This window comes from Saccostrea cucullata, unplaced genomic scaffold (genome assembly GCF_032062105.1).
Source record: "Saccostrea cucullata isolate Sc308-1 unplaced genomic scaffold, CSIRO_AGI_Scuc_v1 ctg1, whole genome shotgun sequence".
In the NCBI taxonomy this organism is placed as follows: Eukaryota; Metazoa; Mollusca; class Bivalvia; order Ostreida; family Ostreidae; genus Saccostrea; species Saccostrea cuccullata.
Genome location: NW_026920581.1, coordinates 573,361 through 595,464, shown reverse-complemented (window position 1 = coordinate 595,464; position 22,104 = coordinate 573,361). Strand labels below are relative to the sequence as shown.

Sequence of the window (22,104 nt, the reverse complement as noted above, 5' to 3'; positions counted from 1 at the left end):
TTATTTGCTTTTATATATCTGAGAACAGACTTGAATTTAAAAAATATAATTTTGACACACCTTTCAAAAATCATAAGAACTCTGTATTTCTATTTTTTTTTTACGAGATCAGAACAATAATTGTGCATCAATCTTTGATTTCTAAATTTTTTCTATGTACTCTTTGCATACTGTTTTTAATGGCTCCTGTAAAACCAATTTCTATCAACGACTAACTTCAAGATATAGATATTTAGGTAACAAACATGCAATTTTCTTTAAAAAGAAAAACTTCTATGAAAGTTTGAACAGTCTATAACTGAATGTGAAAGCGACCTAGATTGGTAGGGATCGAACAATCAATGGACCGGAAGTATCGAAAAGAGAGATTGTAAACTTGTCTGACCAGTTTCTTGAGTTTGATAAGAATATCGCACAAGGCAAAAATAAATTCCATTAATTATCACTAAAAAAGATCTCATTACCACCGTCTGAACTACCCGAAGGGCCCTGAAACGTTGATCTGCGTAAAACGATGCCAAAAGTAATTTAATTAATTTAATTAGCTCTGGTACGCGCGTCTTGCTCTCGAAAAGTATATCGAAGAAAACTAGCAAAGGAGTCGGTAAAAGGACATTCGATTTAAACTTTTGTGAAGCAGGTGGTGTCCTCGTTTGCCTATTTCGGGTGATTTCCTCAAAAATTACATTCCTAGTTCAAGAATTGCGATGGGAGTCCTATTCTTTGACTGACTGATTGGATTGATGTGATTTTCCTCATATAACTTGAACCTATTATACATGTTAACAATTTGCATTCAGAAGTAACATTGTAAAACTTGACTTCAAAGAAAGGCAAGAATTTAATTCAAAATACCATTGGGATAATTTCTTCAAAACAAAGATCAATTTTTTCCGGGAAATCTGATATCTTCTCCGTTCTGACCACGTCAAATATAACGTGGGATTGTTGGCAAATCCTTATGTCTACTGATATGCAATTTATCATCAATACTTTGAAATGAAATATCCCATGAAGCGAATATTCAGCTGCAATAGTTACGATCAGATGAAGTGATTTTTACTCTTTTTGAAAAGCTTCATATTCAGTTGAGGTGGATAAAGAAGATGAACGAGCGCTCTTTTGAGACCATTGATTCTTACATCTCCGAATGTTTAGGGAACAACTTGTTGGATATTCTCCTGTTAAGACCCGAGGTCAAAAATTCAGGTAAGCCATTTATTCGTGACATCATTAGTGTTATTTAAAATTCTACCTGAGATTTGTGAAGAAATTACCACTTTTACGGAAAAAGACAATTCTACAATTTGGACATATGAACAAAAAAATTATTATTTCGAATAAATTTTTTATAGTCGTATCCAACACAAACATTTATAACTGTTCAATATTTAATTCGATTATTTAAAGAAAGTAACATAAACAAATAAATAAAAAATGGTAAAAAAAACTAGTTTTTGTCCAGTTAAGGCTCATTTTAGAAAATTTGCTCTTTTGGAGAGTTTTACTCGAGGAATATTTCATCAAAGTTTGAGCTTTATACCTCGCTATTAATTCCCATCCCTGCTAGTTCATTATAAATCAACAGAGAGAAACTGAATTTATGAGTTAAGGTGCAGCCTTCTGCGATGAGAAAAGAAAAATCAACGCTAATGTAGCATACGGATTGTAAATGGTCAATCTGATCCGAGCTAGGTCGATTTTCTCAATTATTTTGGGGTTTTGGATAAATTCCGCCAGTTGTAAGTTTTGAAATTAAATCCACTAGAAAAAACAGACCATGCATTTGATGGGCTATCCATTTTTGATTTGACGGAACATATGAAATGCTAAAATAACAGAATAAAAGATTATTTGAACATTTATCTAATGATATTTTGCTTTCTCTACCTTTTCCTTTTTGTAAGTTTACTGAACTATCATACAGTCACGTCTGAAAATACAAACTACCCAAATAAGAACATTTGTCGGATATTCCGTGCTGTTTCATCATTTGCGATTGGAACCCTTAGATCTCTACACAGTGGGAAGAAATTCTGGATTTATTTCTGCTCTAGGAATGCTCTCTGTTGCAAAATAAAACAAATAAAGTCATCCAGAAAATGCCGAATGCAGGATTTTTAAAAAATGATTCTCTATCAGCCAATGTTGAAAGCAAGCACATCTGTCTCTGACTGCATAGCTTACAATACCCTAGTAGTAGCATCTCTTCGATCGTTATTAAAAGCTTTATCAAAGTGAAAACCTTACAAATCAAAACCGTTGGTATTTATCGGTACCAACCTAGAGATTAATCTGAAGTTTGATGGCAAGAAAGCCCCTTCCTTACCTTATTTGGAAATAATGACAGCATTATCATCTATAGTTCAATAGGTTAAAGAAGGTGTGAGTCAATAAAATCGATTTTCAGTTTCTGGAAATGCTGAATGGCGAATAAAACTGTCTGTCTTGGGGACGAGGTCTGGTTGGAAAGATTTGCAATATTTGAATAATGGAGTACTTATACATTGTACATTTCGTAAATTGTTTGCTTTTCTCATTCATTTTGTTTGTTTGAAGTTGTTAAATTCTTTCAAAGCCTGGTGATGGTGATTTTATATAGCTATTCTGATCTATAACCAAATTCTTGTTCTTCATATATTTGAAAATGTTAAAACCTGTTTTCCATCTTCATAAACGTGTACTTAAAATTCTGAATCTTGTGATTTTTATTACAAAAGTCCATTTCATATGCAGAAAGTAAATCGTGTGACTATATACGATAAATTTATATTCAAAAACTTATGATTCATATTCGATAAATTAATAAACAATAACCTGATTATTCTAATAAATTAATAATATAATGTATGATGTCATGCAACGAGCATTTGATTCAAAAACAATAATTTGGATATTACTAGCATACTTTTTTTTATCGGTTTATCTCATGGAATTATGGTTAAAGGCAAATCTTTATTGATTTATTAGACCCATGTAATTATGATTTGTTTAAGAGTCGGAACCCCCCCCCCCCCCTTTTTGTCTTTTAAGACCAGGAGTTTTAAAAATGCCTGTTCATTACGATTGATTTTAGCATACTTTATAGGATTGATAGGTTTGAACACATTCCCTCCAACCAACAGTAATTTCATACAGGGATGAAACACACAATGCGTCTTATAAACATATAAGTGTGATAATCTCTGATTTATTGAAAATTCGCTGTACGTATTTAACACGTTGTATTTCACTCTGAATTTTTTTAAATATCCTTTGAGAATGTTGAACTCGATAATTTTAACCTCTGCATCTGACATCTTGGCACACTCCAGTCAAAAAAAGAGTCGAAGTCCGACTTATGGGAAGGAGTTCAAGGTCAAGAGATACAAAATGGTGTTACCCAAAGAAAAGACTTGTTTCAATAATTATACCTGTTAAATATGAGAGCTCAAGCACAAACCATTCAAAAGTTATGGTCAAGATTTAACTTTGAAAATGAGAATCAACCTCCAAGATCAAGGTCAGAAGGCCAAATTCATGGTACCAAGGAGGTTTTGTCATTAGAAATATACAAGGGACATATCAAAGCCTAAGCGCAAACTGTTCAAAAGTTTTGACTAATGTTAAGTTTTTTAAAAAGTAGGTCAAGCTCCAAGATCGATGTCAAAAGGAAAGACAAATTTTAATATCCAAATAAAGGATTGTTGTAAGAAATACATCTGTAAAATATGAAGGTCAAACTCCTAGGACTAATTGTTCATAAATCATTTTCAAGGTTAATATTTTGTTAAAGAGGGTAAAACTTCAAGGTCATGGTCTTGCCACATTGAATATACCTACAATGTAGAAGAGCTAGAACTAACTGTTCAAAAGTTATGGCGAGCGTAAAAGGTTTGATTTTTTTTTTTTTGCAAAATTGGGTCAAACTCCAAGGTGAAGGTCAAAAGGTAATACCGGTATTTTTTTTAAATTTAAACAATATTTTATTTAATAATTTAATTTTACTTGTAACACGTCATTTGATTGGATAAAGGATTTTATCCATTTTGTATAACATAACTTGCCTACGTCACAATGAGTTACGTCAAAAACGTATTACTCCGCTTGACGTTACTTTTAAAATTTAATCAATGTGAAGCATTATTCGGGGGGGGGGGGGATATCTCATTGTCTGCACTGAAATTAAATTATAAGGAATGAAGCTTATTTCAACTTATGTTATCCGATATAACAAAACTTGGGGCAGTTTACGCTTTTTTATAAACCGCTTCGCGGTTTATAAAGCGTAAACTGCCCCAAGTTATGTTATATCGGATAACATAAGTTGAAATAAGCTTCATTCCTTAAAGCACTGATGTTAATTGTGAACAGGATTGGGCAGCAGGCTCGGCCTATTTTAGCCCTCTCCCTACATTACGGTCAAGGTACAAAATAAATAACAATAATAAAAAAAATGTACAAAAGAAGAAAAACAAAAAGAAAAATGAACAAAGTAACAGAAAAAAATTTACAGAGAAAATGATATAAAAGAATGTACAAAAGAGAAAAACAGAAATGAACAAAATAACAGGAAAAGGGCAAATTATAGAAAAAAAATAGACAAAATACAAAGTAGTATTATACCGGTATAAGGTAATATAATAAAGGTATCTAATTCGTATATTGGCATTCAAAGGAAGGTCTTCTCACAAAGAATACTCCTGTGAAATATGATAGCCATAGCTCCAACCAATCAAAGGTTAAGGGCACGATTAATGTTTTTTGCGGACAACCAGACAAAAATAATAAAAAAAAAGATAGACAGACGGACGGGCAAAGCGAAAACTATATACCCCCGAATCTTCGATTACGGGGGGCATAAATAAGAAGGATAAAGCATAAACACCCTAGCTCGCATAACATGATTCAAAGACAAATGTGGTCATGGAAAAGCTAGGTTACCCCTTGTTCTGGAAATAAACTCTTCGTCTCTGAGATCAAGATGAAAGTGAGTTCGTTTGTTATAGTTGCCATTGATACAGAAAGAAAATACAGCTCATGATAACTGTGTGTAATTCTTGATATTGTTCTTTTCCAATACCTACTGCGTAAATGTCAGCATGGAATAATTTATCATTCTGATTTTTTTCAATTTGTAGAGGCAGTTCATGAAAATCAATTTATAAAACCATAAAATCACCAGCTGGGGGCTCATTTTTTTCTTTTCATGTTAACTTCACATTTTTTTTTTCAAAGCCACGATTGTTTTATAGAGCATTAATATATAAAAAAGGCAATGCCAGTTTCCTGTTTTGTGACCATTTTAAGGATAAAGAACTTGTCAATCATAGAAAGTCCAAAGGTGCGTTGACGTTACTTGTTGCCTGCACAGGTTACATAAAATCTCAGTAAACTGACGCTTTTATACATTCAACGTGTTGATCGTACACTTGATATATGAGCTGCAGCAGCAGTAATTGATTTAGTTTGGATCTACACGAGGAAACACAAGTGTCCTTCGTACAGTAAACCATGGACGTATAGTTTTTTTTTATATACTTTAATGAGTTTACCCAATTAAGAAAATTAAGTGCTGCCCTAATGATTAAAAGACAATTCACTTTGAAGTGTTTGTGAACAACTGGTGATTCTAGGCTTTTGTGCACAAAACTGACGGCATGAAAGGTGATACTTCTTTTGAGACAATTGATACATACGTTTCAGAGTATTATACAGATCCTGACACACGAGATGACAAGCTAAGCAAACAGTCAGATCTCCAGACTGCTTCAAATATCAACGCGTCAGCATTCCAGACAGGAGCAGAGAGAGGTAAGTACAAATTAATACTTTCCAATCCCCTCCTAACATTACTAATTCTCCAGTATATAGACAGTCAAATTTTGATAGTCTTATATCCTAAATCCTTCTCCTGTTTAAAATATTGCTCCTAAAGTTATGTAAGAATGAATAAAAATCCTGATCAATCAAAAAATAACTGCTACCGAGAATGTAATTTTTATTCATTTAATTAATTATCAATAGATAAAAGTACTTATGAGTAATGTCATGTACTAGTATAAACATCCTATCCCGACAACGTCAGAAGTCCTGTCACCTATTCGGGGGACAGCAACGAGTTGACACGGGACCCCTGACCTTATGGACCCATGGGTGTTGGTTTCCGACGATGTCCAACGTTTTGAGGACTAATTAAGTCTATAGTATTTTTTTCTTTGATACTCTATTTAATTGAGCATAAAACTGATCCTTGGGAAGTAAAACTTATTGAAGTATCCTCCACATACAAACAAACAAACACACGAGGGGAAATTTATGGATTATAATACTCACCTGTAGACGGCAACTTTTCCCGGATTGGCAGCATGATGTATTTTACTAACCGTGCTTCTGCAGATTTAATAGATAAATATAGAAATTTTCCTTAATTTCCATTTTGGGTCATGAACTATACGTTATTACGGTGACGTCATAAGTCTTTACTAAGGTGGTCGACCTGTTCAAAACATTCAATTTATATTATTGAGGTTCGAAAAATAAATCATTTCGGGGGTTAAAATAATAATACGCAAATATTAAATATAAAAGATCCTTGAGCTTGATTTCCCATATTGGAAGTGTAACACGGAGAGTCCTGTTGATGTCTTGTTTAACGGTGACGTGTGCAGAATACTGAGACAAGCTTCACTTTTCATTATTGCTACAGTAATTGAACGTATTAATCAATAAAATGAAGGACTTAACATCAAATAATAAATTTCCACAAAATTATCGTGGTGTGATACAGAAAATTTGCTTTTTAAAATACCAGATAAACTATTTTAAAGCTCGGTTTATTTGTTAAAAATCATCAGTAACAAAATCAATGAAGAGTGTAATCCAGAATTCACAATGTTGCATCAATTTTTTTTAATGCAAGCTTTATTCTAATATAAATTAACATTTTATGATTTAAAAAATTAAAAACATTTAAATCTTTACACATACGAACGCTTGTTAAAAGATTATTAATATGATGTATATGCACTCAGAATTTGATTCTCGCAATCCTTTTAAGAACATAAGTCATCGTTTGATCATCACATTTGCGTAGAATAGAAACCAATATTCGTGCAGTTGGGAATGCCCATAGCAATCATATTGCAGAGTTTATTAGATGAAATAAAATCCCACAGAAAGGAAAGAATTATAGGGCTATTGAACTTATATTATTGAATTTAACAAGAACTGGCTGTACAAATGCACAAGATTTTCTTTATTGTAAAGCTGACCATTTTTATATTATTTATTACTCACTATGGATGAAGATGCAATGAAATTTTGTACATCGGGTTATTTGAAAAAATTCCACTAAATTAGTCATGTATGCGAATGCCTTTGCTTCTTTTAAATATATAGCTGGATAGAAATTAACAGGAATGTCCTGTTAACTTGACAGTGTTATAAAGAATTCATGCTACATGTATGTATCTCTTATCAAGCATCCCTATAACGGATAGGAGAAAGTCGGCAACTTTTCCCGGATTGGCAGTATGATGTATTTTACTAACCGTGCTTCTGCAGATTTAATAGATAGATATAGAAATTTTCCTTAATTTCCATTTTGGGTCATGAACTATACGTTATTACGGTGACGTCATAAGTCTTTACTAAAGTGGTCGACCTGTTCAAAACATTCAATTTATATCATTGAGGTTCGAAAAATAAATCATTTCGGGGGTTAAAATAATAATACGCAAATATTAAATATAAAAGATCCTTGAGCTTGATTTCCCATATTGGAAGTATAACGTGGAGAGTCGTGTTGATGTCTTGTTTAACGGTGACGTGTGCAGAATACTGAGACAAGCTTCACTTTTCATTATTGCTACAGTAATTGAACGTATTAATCAATAAAATGAAGGACTTAACATCAAATAATAAATTTCCACAAAATTATCGTGGTGTGATACAGAAAATTTGCTTTTTAAAATACCAGATAAACTATTTTAAAGCTCGGTTTATTTGTTAAAAATCATCAGTAACAAAATCAACGAAGAGTGTACAATCCAGAATTCACAATGTTGCATCCATTTTTTTTAATGCAAGCTATATTCTAATTTAAATTAACATTTTATGATTTAAAAAATTAAAAACATTTAAATCTTTACACATACGAACGCTTGTTAAAAGATTATTAATATGGTGTATATGCACTCAGAATTTGATTCTCGCAATCAAAGATTTAAATAGCTGCAGATCTGTAGCTCTCCGAAAAAAAATATTTTGATAGATCTGCAGCTAAGATTTAAACACCTTTCAAGAACATAAGTCATCGTTTGATCATCACATTTGCGTAGAATAGAAACCAATATTCGTGCAGTTGGGAATGCCCATAGCAATCATATTGCAGAGTTTATTAGATGAAATAAAATCCCAGAGAAAGGAAAGAATTATAGGGCTATTGAACTTATATTATTGAATTTAACAAGAACTGGCTGTACAAATACACAAGATTTTCTTTATTGTAAAGCTGACCATTTTTATATTATTTATTACTCACTATGGATGAAGATGCAATGAAATTTTGTACATCGGGTTACATGTATTTGAAAAAATTCCACTAAATTAGGCATGTATGCGAATGCCTTTGCTTCTTTTAAATATATAGCTGGATAGAAATTAACAGGAATGTCCTGTTAACTTGACAATGTTATAAAGAATTCATGCTACATGTATGTATCTCTTATCAAGCATCCCTATAACGGATAGGAGAAAGTTTTATTATACACCCTGTTTAAAAAGCGGAAGGGTATTTAAAAATCGAGATGTCCGTCCGTCCGTCTGTCACGCTTTTGGGTACCCATCTCTTATCTGCAACTCCTGTCATACCACTGAATGAAATTTAACGAGACTTTCGCAGAATCTTTATTATTATGTCGCCCCGAACGAAGTCGGGCGACATATTGCGATTGTACGCATGTTGTTGTTCTCCGGGCTGTTTCTCGGAGATGGCTGGGACAATCTTCCTGAAACTTTCCTCAAAGGAGGATCACTGGTTGTAGTTGTGTTGTGTGGTCATTCAGTTTCAAAATGGCTACCGTTGCCGTGGAAACCTGCAAAAAGCGACGAATTTTGTCTGCGAGTGTTCTCTCTGGTCCCTTGAACGTTCTTCATGAAATTTTATTTATGTAATGATTATATCTGTAATTGTGCTCATTGGATTTAAAAATTGCAAATTGTCAATAGTTTCCATGGAAACAGGGGAAAAGTGAAAATTCTTTAACTTTGATTTCTAAATCAAAGTATTGAAAGGACTGATACGAGTTGATGGTTGTCCAAGCTTAGCTAATGGGTATTGTTTTAGTAATGAAAAAATGAATATCTCGTCCAGTTCGGGGCGACATACGCTATTGCTTGCGATAGCAGACTTTCTAATCACATATTGCCATTGTGCACCGCCTATTTTACTTTTTTATCCGACACATATTTTGGGTTTCCCATAGCAAAACATGGATACTGCAATTATATTCATATGGGAGGCGGGGGGGGGGGGTTATCATTTATTAAGCTAATTGCTCACAGTACCTCTAGTTTTCTTTACAGTTACTGAATTTTATGCAACGACATATTGATTTTTCCCCGAGAACGTTTTGCTTTAGTTGACTTGCATGCACGGTGTTAATTACAGTACATGTATTCCAAAATAATGAACAAACAAAATTAACGTTATGAGTTGGTGAGTTCTTCTAAAAGCATTATTTAAACCTTTTTCCCCTAAAAAATACATTTTCATTATGAAACATCTTTTAAATTAAGAAATACAAGCTAAATCAGAGAATCTATGTCCCCCGCTAAAGAAATAAAAGCAGAGCATGCATAAACTCAAAAGCTTCTTAGATATCGCCCGAAAATGAAAGTTTTGTCATACACAAAGAATGTACGGCTTTGGTTTTTGACCTTTTCACCTCAAAATAAATAGGGATCTTTCCTTGCCCATAGCGAGATGTGGACTAAAAATTCATTGCAAAAGCTCAAAGGCTTCTCGAAATATCGCGCAGAAACAAACGTGTTAAAACAATCATAATTTTTGAATTATGACCATGACCGTTTGACCTCAAGTTCCTTAGATCATAGGGAGATTTCATTGCAAAAGCCTTAAGACTTCCCAAGATATCGCGTGGACACGAAAGTGTTACAAACAGACAGAAATACAGACCGACAGACAGATGGACGGACAGACGGACCGAAATTGATATCCCACATTTTTAGCAGGGGACAAAAACACGAAAAATTGAACTGAACATCCGTAATTTCCAGATGTAATCCTGGGTGATTCTGACAAATTAAGATTATTTCTAAATACGTGTATTTAAAAAAAATAGATAAATGTTTCATATGCACCTACAATGATTTCCTGACTCCAATGTCAGTCGGAACGATGATATACCGAAAATTCGTATCATTACCGCTACAAAGTCATTACCGCTACAAAAAAACGTTACAATACCGCTACATATAAAAGTATGCATTACCGCTACATTGCTTCTTTCGTTAGGAAACTACGTATGATGGAGAAGAAAGAAGGACTTTGAGCAGGATGTTTTTTTTAATTATTAAATTTTTTTTTATTAAAACATATTTTATTTATTAAAACACTTTTTAAAATTCTAAAAATCAAGCACTATTTATAGATATCATAAAACCCACAGTCTTCACACTGTCGTACTGCTGTCTTGTAAAGTAATCCGGCATTCCCGCGATTTGTTATAAACTTCTCAAAAGTAACATACGTTCTGAAAGTGTCACTAAATTATAACATTCTAGCTAAAGAAATATATATACTCATTCTGATGAGAATTCAAATCGAATTTGTACTTCACTCATAGTAAGTGAATTCTTTTGATTGGAACTCATATTCTGTACATGTGTACCATACCTGGCTGATTTGATATGTAGTAATGAGTTGTTCTCGGCCAAAAAAATGTAGCGGTAACAAGCGGTCTAAATTTTGAAAAAATGTAGCAGTAATGAGTTGAAATTCTTGGTTATATAGCGGTAATGTTGACCTCCCGATTTCTTACCCCCCCCCCCCCAAAAAAAAAAAAAATAAAGTAAAATAAATAAGAAGCAAAAATTCTGTCCACTTTCAATCTTTTTAAGTTACGCCAAGGGCCCAAATGAGTTGGAAATCCTGACGTTTCATTCTACCTATTCCCACTTCTTGAAAATCATGTAGAAAAAGTAAGATTTTATGTGGGAATAGGTGGAATTTTGTGTAAACAAATAATTAATTATGTTCTTAAGTTTACGTATTAAGTTGCTTTTTTTTATTAAGATCTTTTTATTTATTCAAAAATTCGAAATAAATCATATTTTCTCATAGATGTATTCGTTATTTTCTGTCTTAAAATGTACAAAATACAGGTAAATTTAAACAGCTATTGTTATTTGCAAGTGGGAATAGGTGGAATTGAGATTTTTAAAAAGTGGGAATAGCTAGAAGACACCATCCTGACCCAACTGAAGCGAACACCCATCAGATTAAAATACGGGGACTGTTAATCAATAACAAAGGCGACGTAAATACGGAAATGGATTTCAAATCTGACATGTCAGTAGGGAAAAAGATAAACAAGAAACGCAATCTTCTCTATATGCAGTAGCAATCGGAAGTAAAAGAGGGTTAATGAGAGGTAAATCTGCACTTACAGAAAATTAAGTACTCAGTGGAAAGAGAAAAACACATTTTTTCGCTGTATTATAGTGATTTTATAAACGAATTGAAAAACGGAAGAAGTTCTTGAAATATATACCATTCATCCACATGTTCTTGATAATAATGCTGTGCTTTAGCAGTGTTTGAAACTCACCGTAAAATAAGCTAGACATGCAGGACTGACTGCTAGTAAAAGTTGTCAGCCCTGCCAAAAAATCGATTAGCCCGAGAAAAAATTTATCTTTTAAGCAATAATGTGAAATGGGCCAAATCACCATATCTTCGATTCCGAACCTATAGGCTGACGAATTCTACCCGTTTCCCTGTTACACTTTGCTATTAGTTGATTTGAGAGAGATTTATCAAAGATCTAAATTTTGAGTTATGGAAAATTTTTACAAGTCTAGTCGGACGTCGATATGCAAGTCTGTTCGCCCGCGACAAACATTGTGCGTCTCGGGCGGTCGGGCCATGATATGGTTAGTTGCGTGGACTCTGAGGTCCACGCATTAAATATATAAGCGAGGTTAAACCGGATGCCATGGGCAAACGACAGGCTACGTATGCGCGAGAATGCTGGAGAGTTCGCACCTTAGGTAACTTGACCGTAGAATAATTCGCCCTATTCGAATTAGAATATGCCATTCATTGGCAAATCGTGCTTTTAAATCCGCATATTGCATTTACATATTCATAGGCGGATTCGAATTTCCCTTTTATATATATACTTTTAAATACAAAGTAAACTTTGATTCTATAGTACAAGCATTTTAAAAAGTAGGAAGAACTTGCAGTATATAGATACATGTAGCTTAATAACTTGAATGAAAAACGTCATTTAACGACTAGTTCTAGCTTTTAAAAGATAGAACAAGATTTCACAGGCATTTGTTTTGAGCATCAAGGCTCGCAAAAATATTATTTTTTATTTCAGCAACCCAATACCGTTTGATAGAGGTCTATATATAGCAAAGGCTTTTTATGTGTGTGTGTTGGGGGGGGGGGGTTCGGACAAAAAAATCTGCGTGCTACAGAGCTGTAATACATGTGAACCATCAGATCTCTATTTTTCCCCTCATAGATTTTTTCTGCATAAATCCAGAACAGGTGTCAAGTCCGAGCCATTATGGGTTACATGTATCTAAATAGCCCAATTTTTGAAACTGATAAAACTAAAGGCCGCTAATCGGAGATAAAAATTAACAATTTTGCTTTGAGACTACAATCAGTCATAAGTAGGCAGATCATTTTGGAAAATGTGAACAAACCTACATGAATATTCACTACACCTAGAAAATTTCTTAATTGAATTTCGGTCAGAAAAACATGCATATGGTCCACGTATTGCAGTCCTTTTTTAAAGGACAGCAACTTGTACTATATATAGACGAGGTACAACAAGAAACATATTGACGCAAGCGTCAAAAATCGGCTTCAAACCAATTAATTGTTCCTTTCATGACATTAAACGCTTACGTACATGTACGACATTTCATGATATTCTTCATATAAAATACATGTTCAGTTTTACATGTATAATTACGCAAACTACCCCTGATCCTCTGCGTCTCCACACTCAGTTTGGTAAAATGGATGAAGTTTGATGTATAGGAAGTATTTACATTAAAAGTTTAAAACTAAAGTGTAATGTTATCTATAACTAGAGATGCGTTTACTTTTTAATAAAAACGCAACAAATATTTGGGACTCCTTGCTCTCTCAGAGGAAAGAAAAACTAGACTCCCTCTAGATCCGCCGCTATATTTCTTCTCTTTCAAGTTTCTTTGAAGATGAAGCGGGAAAATTCTTCTTGGAACTTTGTAAAACGCGCGTTATCCTCGTCCGCTAGAACAAAAACTCGTAATATTCTAACTTTAATAAATTAACATTTAACCATATTTTTGAAAATTTTCCGTAGAAATTGTTTATGTATTTAAAATAAATACATACACCAAATCCTGTTTAAATTGTTTATATAATACGGTCTTTGCTTTAGACCATGCCCAACACGTACGTGTCCTAATTTTCTCCGCACCTCTGTCATGTCCAAGTTTGTCAATCAGGATTGGATGAAATATTTACCCTATTGTTTACAAAATTTTTAATTTGATGGTTATTGTGCGTTTTTGTTAAAAATTTAGACTTTCTTTTTAATTGCTAGCGCTCTCGAGCGCTTGCAACTACGTTAGTCCAAATTCCTTGAATACGCATGCTCGACTTCACGGTCGTGCATTCTGGGAAAACTACTATAGATAGACCATACGATAACAATTTCTTTGTATCATGTTGTAGCATTAAATAACTATGTTTATAGTGTAGCTTACACCTTAAAGATAACTACATATTTGTAATACTTCAAAATTTACGGGTTTTTTCTCTGATGGAAAAGCCCGGGTCATTATCTGATTGTCCTACACAAAGACAAGGGAGGTTTTTTTTTTTTTTTACGTCTAAGCACCACCAAAGATAGACTCTGATTTCTGATTGGTCAATTCAGCCAATCTTACATATCCCAGAAACAAGAATTTACACTGAAAATAAGGAATAAATCCATTATTCATATAAAAATATTCATGATGTGTATGGTTTTTAACCTAACATTTCTTGACAAAGTTGACCCAAAGGACCATGCAAGCTACTTCGCATCTTCACATTCGGAACTCTGGATTTCTTTATACAACATACACTTTGAGCTAGTTTCTAGATTCCTTTTAACTCCCCTGTATTTTCTTTGCTACATTGCCAAGAAAGTCTAATACTAATACTAATACTGATACAATGCCTCAATCGGCATCTTCTCCATATTATATAGAGTCTCCCCCTCTCCAGTAAAGGTCATAAATGTTCCGTTCGCCAAAACTCCAATATGTCAACCCCCCCCCCCCCCAACCCCCCCCCCCCCCTCGTTTCTTTACCTATGTGTCTATAAAATACACTTCACAAAACAATTATAACTTTATCACTCTCCAGCCGCGATAAAACTTAAAGAATTCAGCAAAATAAATCACTTGACATGCCAAGAAATCTCGTCCGATTTCGACAGCGATGCAGTCAATAAAAGTGTAATTGATGCAAATCAAACATATTCCCAAAACGCCAGCAAGACAATTTACGGCAGCAATATATTTTAAGCTTTCTTAGTTAAAGAAAAAATAAACTTCTACCCCAGGAAGTAGTACAAATACCCTAAAAAATTACTGTCAAATATCTTTATTTACAAAATACGTTTATTTTAAAAAAAAAAAAATTGGACTGAAGAAATTAAGAAAAAAACAATCAAAAGAAAATATTCACTTTAAAATGAAAATATACACATAGCCAATCGGGTAACGTCTACCCATTCAGTACTCGTCTCCATCTTGTTCAACCAGGAAATGATGTAGACTTCCGGAAATTTGGTACTCTTTTATCTATATTTCGACGAGGTACTTCCACAACTACCCGATGTCAATTTATTTGTACTGAGAAAAAATATTTTGAAATTGAATTACGTAAAAAAATATTGAAAGGCAGCTTATTTTATTGAAGAATTACTTTACTATGATTAATTTCAACCCCCTCCCCACCACCCGAAAAAGACAAGGGGGGGGGCAAAGGCTTCTAAATAACTAATATTCTACCTATAATTCTAACCCAGTAAATTTTAAGATCCCTCCCTCAAAACTGCAGACATTAATCGCTTCCGCACGTCTCCCAGGGGAAGAATCACAGATTAATGATAATTCGGCTTTTAATGAGTTTGCTATACGGAGAGAATGCTAAGGTTTTCTTGGCATGGTGAAAGATCTCAACCCCCCTTCTATTTGTTTAAAATTCATTTTCGATGAATCAATTCTTTAGATATGATATGTTTAGACACAAAATGACTTATATATACCGGTAATAATTTTGATTTACTGGACCGGGCGAAATGCATGAAACCCAAAGAACAAAATAACAAACAAATAAAAGTAACACTCTCAAATATTTCTTATGAAAAAATAATAAAAATTAAAAAATAATAAGTTCTTTAAACGAGCAAAATCCAAATCATGACGAGGCCAACAATCTTGTACAGTTAATTCTCGATAAACCGCCACCTTTTGTGATTTGAAAATCATGGCGGTATAACGAATTTGGCGATGAATTGAATTTCCCATCTTCAAGGAAACTAGAAGTAGAGTTACCGTTCTTAGAAATACCATAAAGCATTTCTATTCTTATAATTGCATGCACATGTATATAACACATATTTCTAAATTTTAAAATACTTTAGGTAATTTTTTATGTACAATTACTTTAAAAAATGTGCAGTTATGAAATAAAGACAAGTACATTTGCATTTATGTACTTGTAAATCGGCACGTCTGATATTGAAAAAAAAAACATGCTAGGTCGATCGCCGTGATATATTGCTGATAGAACGTAAAATGGTTTCTTGAATAAATTTATTGTTTATGGCATCATTGTTAGCGAAATGTTCACAATTTATACCGTATAACTATTTTAGGCAAACTTAATTGCATTGTTTAAGGCAGAGTTCATCAAAGTAATATTGTATTCGGCGTACTTTCACAACTACCCCTTTAGTGGCGAAGCCGTGACTAAATGATTTTTTTAACAAAACAACAGAACATCATTGTAACAGTTTATATTAAAATTATTTGTTTATTTAATTCTAATTTAATTATTTAATTGCCTATACCTTGACTGGCTTTGCATGCTTTACAACAGGGATAGCGTCAACCAATTAGCCGCGCTTCACTGACCGCACGCACCTGTGGCGGTACAATCGAGATAATTGACACTTAAAAATGGACGTTTGTTTTGAAAACAGGGTGGCGGATGGCGGTATGCGAATTTGGCGTTATAAAGAGAATTTTATATAGCAGGAAAAACGTTCTTGGGAAATCATGGCGGTATTGCGAAAATGGCGATGAATCGAATGGCGATAATTCGAGAATTGACTGTACATGTATTCTCTGACTGATTTTTCTGACGGTGAAAGATCTCAACCCCCCTTCTATTTGTTTAAAATTCATTGCCTATGAATCAATTCTTTAGATATGATATGTTTAGACACAAAATGACTTATATATACCGGTAATAATTTTGATTTACTGGACCGGGCGAAATGCATGAAACCCAAAGAACAAAATAACAAACAAATAAAAGTAACACTCTCAAATATTTCTTATGAAAAAATAATAAAAATTAAAAAATAATAAGTTCTTTAAACGAGCAAAATCCAAATCATGACAAGGCCAATAATCTTGTACATGTATTCTCTGACTGATTTTTCTGACGGTGAAATGTTTTTAGGGTCAACCCCCCTTCTATTTGTTTAAAATTCATTGCCTATGAATCAATTCTTTAGATATGATATGTTTAGACACAAAATGACTTATATATACCGGTAATAATTTTGATTTACTGGACCGGGCGAAATGCATGAAACCTGCAGAACACCATAACATACAGATAAAAGTAACATTCTCAAATATTTCTTATGAAAAAATAATAAAAATTAAAAAACAATAAGTTCTTTAAACGAGCAAAATTCAAATTATGACAAGGCCAATAATCTTGTACATGTATTCTCTGACTGATTTTTCTGACCGTGAACACGGATCCTCCTTTCTGTGTTTAAAAATTGCTACGGCGCTAGCTCACCTATCTTTTTAAAAAGATAATCTTGTATACTATTATATGAATGTTAAATATTTTCTATTTAAATTGTATTAGCTCCGCAGAAACGCACGGCGACTTCAAAACTTTCATATCAAATAACCGACTCCTGGCGGCCGGTAATAACTAGAGTGCAAGGTGGTTGATCGCTCATACAAGCACATCACTAGTGACTTGAAATGTATTTCCACAAATATACAATTGTCTTTAATTTGTTTCATTTTTATTACTGATTTGTACATTTGTATTTTCCAAGAGGAATGGTTAAGACATGAATGACAAGTCTTAATTCTCCGATAACCGTTTGGTCAAAGAACTTACATGTATGTTGAAGCTTCCAACTACATTATGAAGTTTTTCTTCTCAAAAACAGTAATTAACTTTTTTTCCCTCTGTATTTTTTCAGTTTGCTAACGAACTTATGAATTTTCTAATGAAAAAGAAATGATGAACAATCCAAAATATATTATTTTGTAAGATTATCAGATAATTATAATAAAAGAACATTATTCAAGAGATCATTAGTGTTAAATAAAAAGCCTCGGTACAAAATATGAACATCAAAGTTTGTCAGAATTACGAAGAAACATGACCCACGGTATAACATTCTGACATCAAACGACTCGAGAATGACTCACGAAATTTTGTAGAGAATTTGTATAATAAACATATACAGTATTTTGTTAAACTTACTTGTATATAACTACGCAGACAGCAGAGGATGTTGAAAAAGTAACATTCAGATTAAAACCCTCTTTGCGTGAAACCGATTTTCTTAACATCTCTAAAACATGGGATTTTGGAAAGACATGCGATCGCCGACTGAGCAGTCATTTTGAACACATTAAAAAATGATGGTAAATGGAAAGCTGTCTCTGATGTCAGTAATTTTTGTATGAAAAATAAAAGATCCAGCATAACATAAAGTTCCATATTGATAACATTCTGTAGTCATGTTTTTACATTTGAAAAAATCCTGGCATAAAGTACTGCCTCTTAAAATTTCGTTTTAACTGCAAAGTCGGGGCATGTATGCCGAAACAGCCTGTAGATGCCAGGTTCCTTTTTCGTTGTAGTAAATTTTTTAAGAGCATAATTTTAGATCAATATCGAAATAATATGGCACCTCAAAGCCTGTATATTAATCAATATTATAAAAAAAATCTAAAAATCAAAAGTATTTGGTGTTTTTATAACGAATTAACATGCATTAACACTTTATCTGACATTTGAAGGTAAATGAAGTATTATCGCATAAAGTAGAGAAGATCAATGCAGATAACAAGATGTCTGTGTGCATCTCTACTTCCTGTCTCTCGGCGATACGTCTATTTTCATCATAAGATCCTAAAGAATTCATTGACAAATACACTTGATCAAAAGATTATGTCAGCGATGAAATTAAAGCTACAATAGAAAAGTGCAATCAATCACTAGTATAACGTCCGGGGGCTTTATTATTTTAGTTAATATTATATCGATTTAATGATACACAGTCTAATATTTAATTTACTGCTTTGATCTGTTAATATTTAAATTGTGTTTCGCTCCTGGAAATTTGGAGAAAAAAATACTTTTTGCAGGAAGGTCAAAGTAAGTACGTATACAGTGTGTTGTGTGTTTTTTCTCCAGGTAACAATAACATGACCTGTGCCCTTGAAAAAAAAAAGTGACGGAAAGTCCGTTTAAAGAATCGCATATTTTAAATATTCCCATTTGTTTTACCTGAGAGTTAGGTGAGTTGATTTCTTGATAGTTCAACCTAGATGTAAACGTCAAGCGAAAGGTCATGAGCTAAGGAGGTCTAATATGCCTGTTAAATGTCGTGCGGTTGTCTTCGTGTCTGACGCCAGTGCATATACATGTATATTGAAAATGACATGGGAGATCTTGTGTAATTTAAATCTGTTAGAAAACATTTTTTTTTTAAATTTGAACTTACAATTTTATTTCACAATGAAATGTAGAAATAAGGAATCACTGTACGTATGGTATGGCAGGAACATCAACGACAGTTGGAAACGTGGGATAGTATATACATAACGGGCTTCGCCACATTTCCAAATTCGTTGATGGTCGGCATACCCAACAGGCTTCCTAGGCAGCAAATCCTACAAATATAACGTGTTTCTTTGTTATTAATTGTGTTTTTTTTCACTAAAAGATAAGTTATGCTTAATGGTCTTTTCAAATTAGAGTAATCCCCATAAGTATATTGTTCTACAATTTGTTTTTGTTATCATTGTACTCCGAGAAAGATCAATGAATTCCAACACGCATGTTTATTAGCTTTGCATGTTTGAAAGGTTCTTTAACGCTTTGAAACCATTAATCAATATTTTATCATTTCACCCCTATCGATTTATTAAATTTAATCACTTCCGATTCAAACATGTAGATCATGTCTCTTGTACTATCAAGTTGCACACCATCAAATACAGATTATTTAATACACATGAAAATAGATAAAAAATATAACCCGATAAGCCCGATGTCAAAGTTAAGTTATTTTTAACCAGGTTAAATATCAAAATTTACTAACTCTTTTTAACAAAAGTGGCTTCGAGAAGTATCGGATTCGAAATCTTTTTAAACATGCTTATTTATAATTTCTAATCATGAAAATAGCTAAAATATATTTTGCAGTATTGTATTTGACAAGAAGACCTTTTGATTATTTTAATTTTATGCAGATTTAATAAAACAAAAGCTCACCCCGTTTGTCACTTTAGTTGTCAGTTTTAAAATCATCTTCCTCTTGGATATCAAAGCGAAAAATACTATTGGCTTTTTTAATACAACCCTTTTCCCTTCACTTCATTTTCTTTTTTTTAAATTATTACCCCTGGAATCAGGCTGCGTATAACGGCCATAATGAAGACCGGAAATATTGTGGACATCTAACAGCCAAAATGTTGAATTATTTTAGTGCCTGCTAGATGCTCAAGGTTATTCGAAAATGTAATGTTTTTTTTTTCTCCAAAATATTATCAAATTACTAGTATCCCCACCCTGCAGTCCGAACCCAGGGGTCATGAACTTAAATTCTGGGTAAAATGTTAAATAACAATCAATTTCCAAATTTGGAATTCGTGGCCACAGGTGTATAACAGTTAAATGATATTAAACACATACATGTACAAGTAAAATTGATGCAAAGCATCAAATCGGGCGCAAACAAAATTTGGCATTTAATTTCAAAAAGTATTTTCACAAATTTAAAAGCATCCATGCAATTAAATAGTGATCATTTTTATTTCAGGTTATATTCAAAAACAAAATAAAAAAATAATATTTTAAAAATTAAATAGAAATTTTGTGCATTTGCTCATCCATTGGATTCATCGATGTAATAAAGTCAATGATAAATGATTATTAGAATTTATTGTTATCAAAATGAAGATGTAGGCATCTGAAGATGAACCCTGGATCTTTGTCACGTGATAATGCCGGTGATCACGATGGTCTCTGCAGACACGATGGTGTTTTACACACTCCCCGGCTGGAAGCATCTATCATGTCTATTGTAACTCTTTTTATTTAACCATAAATTATCATTTATCTGATGAGAAATTATAATGAAATTGAAACGTAACAACAACAATTAATTCTTAGCTTAAAGCAAATTTTATAAATATTTTACTCATGATTTTAGACATGCTATCATTTAAAATTTATTTTATTGAACTAATAAAAAAAAATAACGTCGCATTTCCCAATGTGCACTTTCTAACACAACCACAAATAGGTCTCAAGATTTCAGATTGAATTGTCGCTCTTCTGTTGGAAGTCTATAGCTAGCGAGATATACCCAAGTGCACCCATATATTGGAGAGCTGCTAGAATAAAATAATGGGGGAGAAAGGAGGAGACTTTTAAAACTCAAGGTTCGGGTTAAATTTATAACCTTACACTATAATTGAAAGAAAAAAGATATGTATGCCGTGTTAAACAGTATTTTTGCACAGTGAATTTAAGCTATCAAAAATGTGTGTTTTTATTCGGTATTAACAAAGTACTGTTATTCTCATGCATGTTTATAAAGGACTGACGTTTATCATGATTGCGCATGTGCGCGGGAAAAGCTTCATCAGGTTATTTTTGTGACGTCTGTTCAGTGAGGAACACAAATAGACCAATCAGCTCAATGAGTTGCATTTAATGCATTTATGGGTTACTACATAAAATACTACATGTGTTTTTCGAAAAAGCTAGTTTTTCAAATCGCTCTCGGAAAGACTTGATGCATTATGTACATTATTTTCTACTAATCCCATGCTCATATTTGCATACAAATGATTAACAATGATGAAAATTAAAGTTTTCCCCATTGTACCGTTTGTTTAGTGCTAAATTTTCGTTGGGTGAACATTTACAAAATAGCGACTACGGATTCAAGTACAATGTATATAAAGTAATTTAAACTATTTTTATCTTATCCCTAGTAAATATACATATGTAGTAAAACTACATACCATAAGGTATCTGAAATATATGGACTAATAGGTCTAGAATTCCACTAAAAACTATTCCAGTTTGAGGGCACAACCAAGCATTTCGATGAATATTTTTTTAATTCAAGTAGGTAGCATCGTTTTTTTAAAGTGGGTGGGGGGATAGAACAGTTCTAGAAGGGAATTTCAAATCTTTCACTACTAAATTTTATTCATTCACTACAACATTAATTTAACTTTCCTGCCAAACTCCAAATTTCACTTTCTTATTAGCCCGAGTCCTGCTGATAACCTACTTGCAAG

The 22,104-nt window shown here is 33.0% G+C and overlaps 1 protein-coding gene across 2 annotated transcripts in view; it reads left to right on the top strand.

Annotated features, from left to right (window-relative positions):
* Nucleotides 1-5,463: 5,463 nt before the first annotated feature.
* The window catches only part of LOC134252066 (equilibrative nucleobase transporter 1-like), a 63,181-nt gene continuing 46,540 nt past the window's right edge, over nt 5,464-22,104 (top strand). For both annotated transcript variants that reach the window (XM_062734515.1, XM_062734509.1), the window contains exon 1: nt 5,464-5,793. In XM_062734515.1, the coding sequence (XP_062590499.1) occupies nt 5,640-5,793 (154 nt within the window). In that variant the 5' untranslated portion in view covers nt 5,464-5,639. The remainder of the gene's footprint in view (nt 5,794-22,104) is intronic.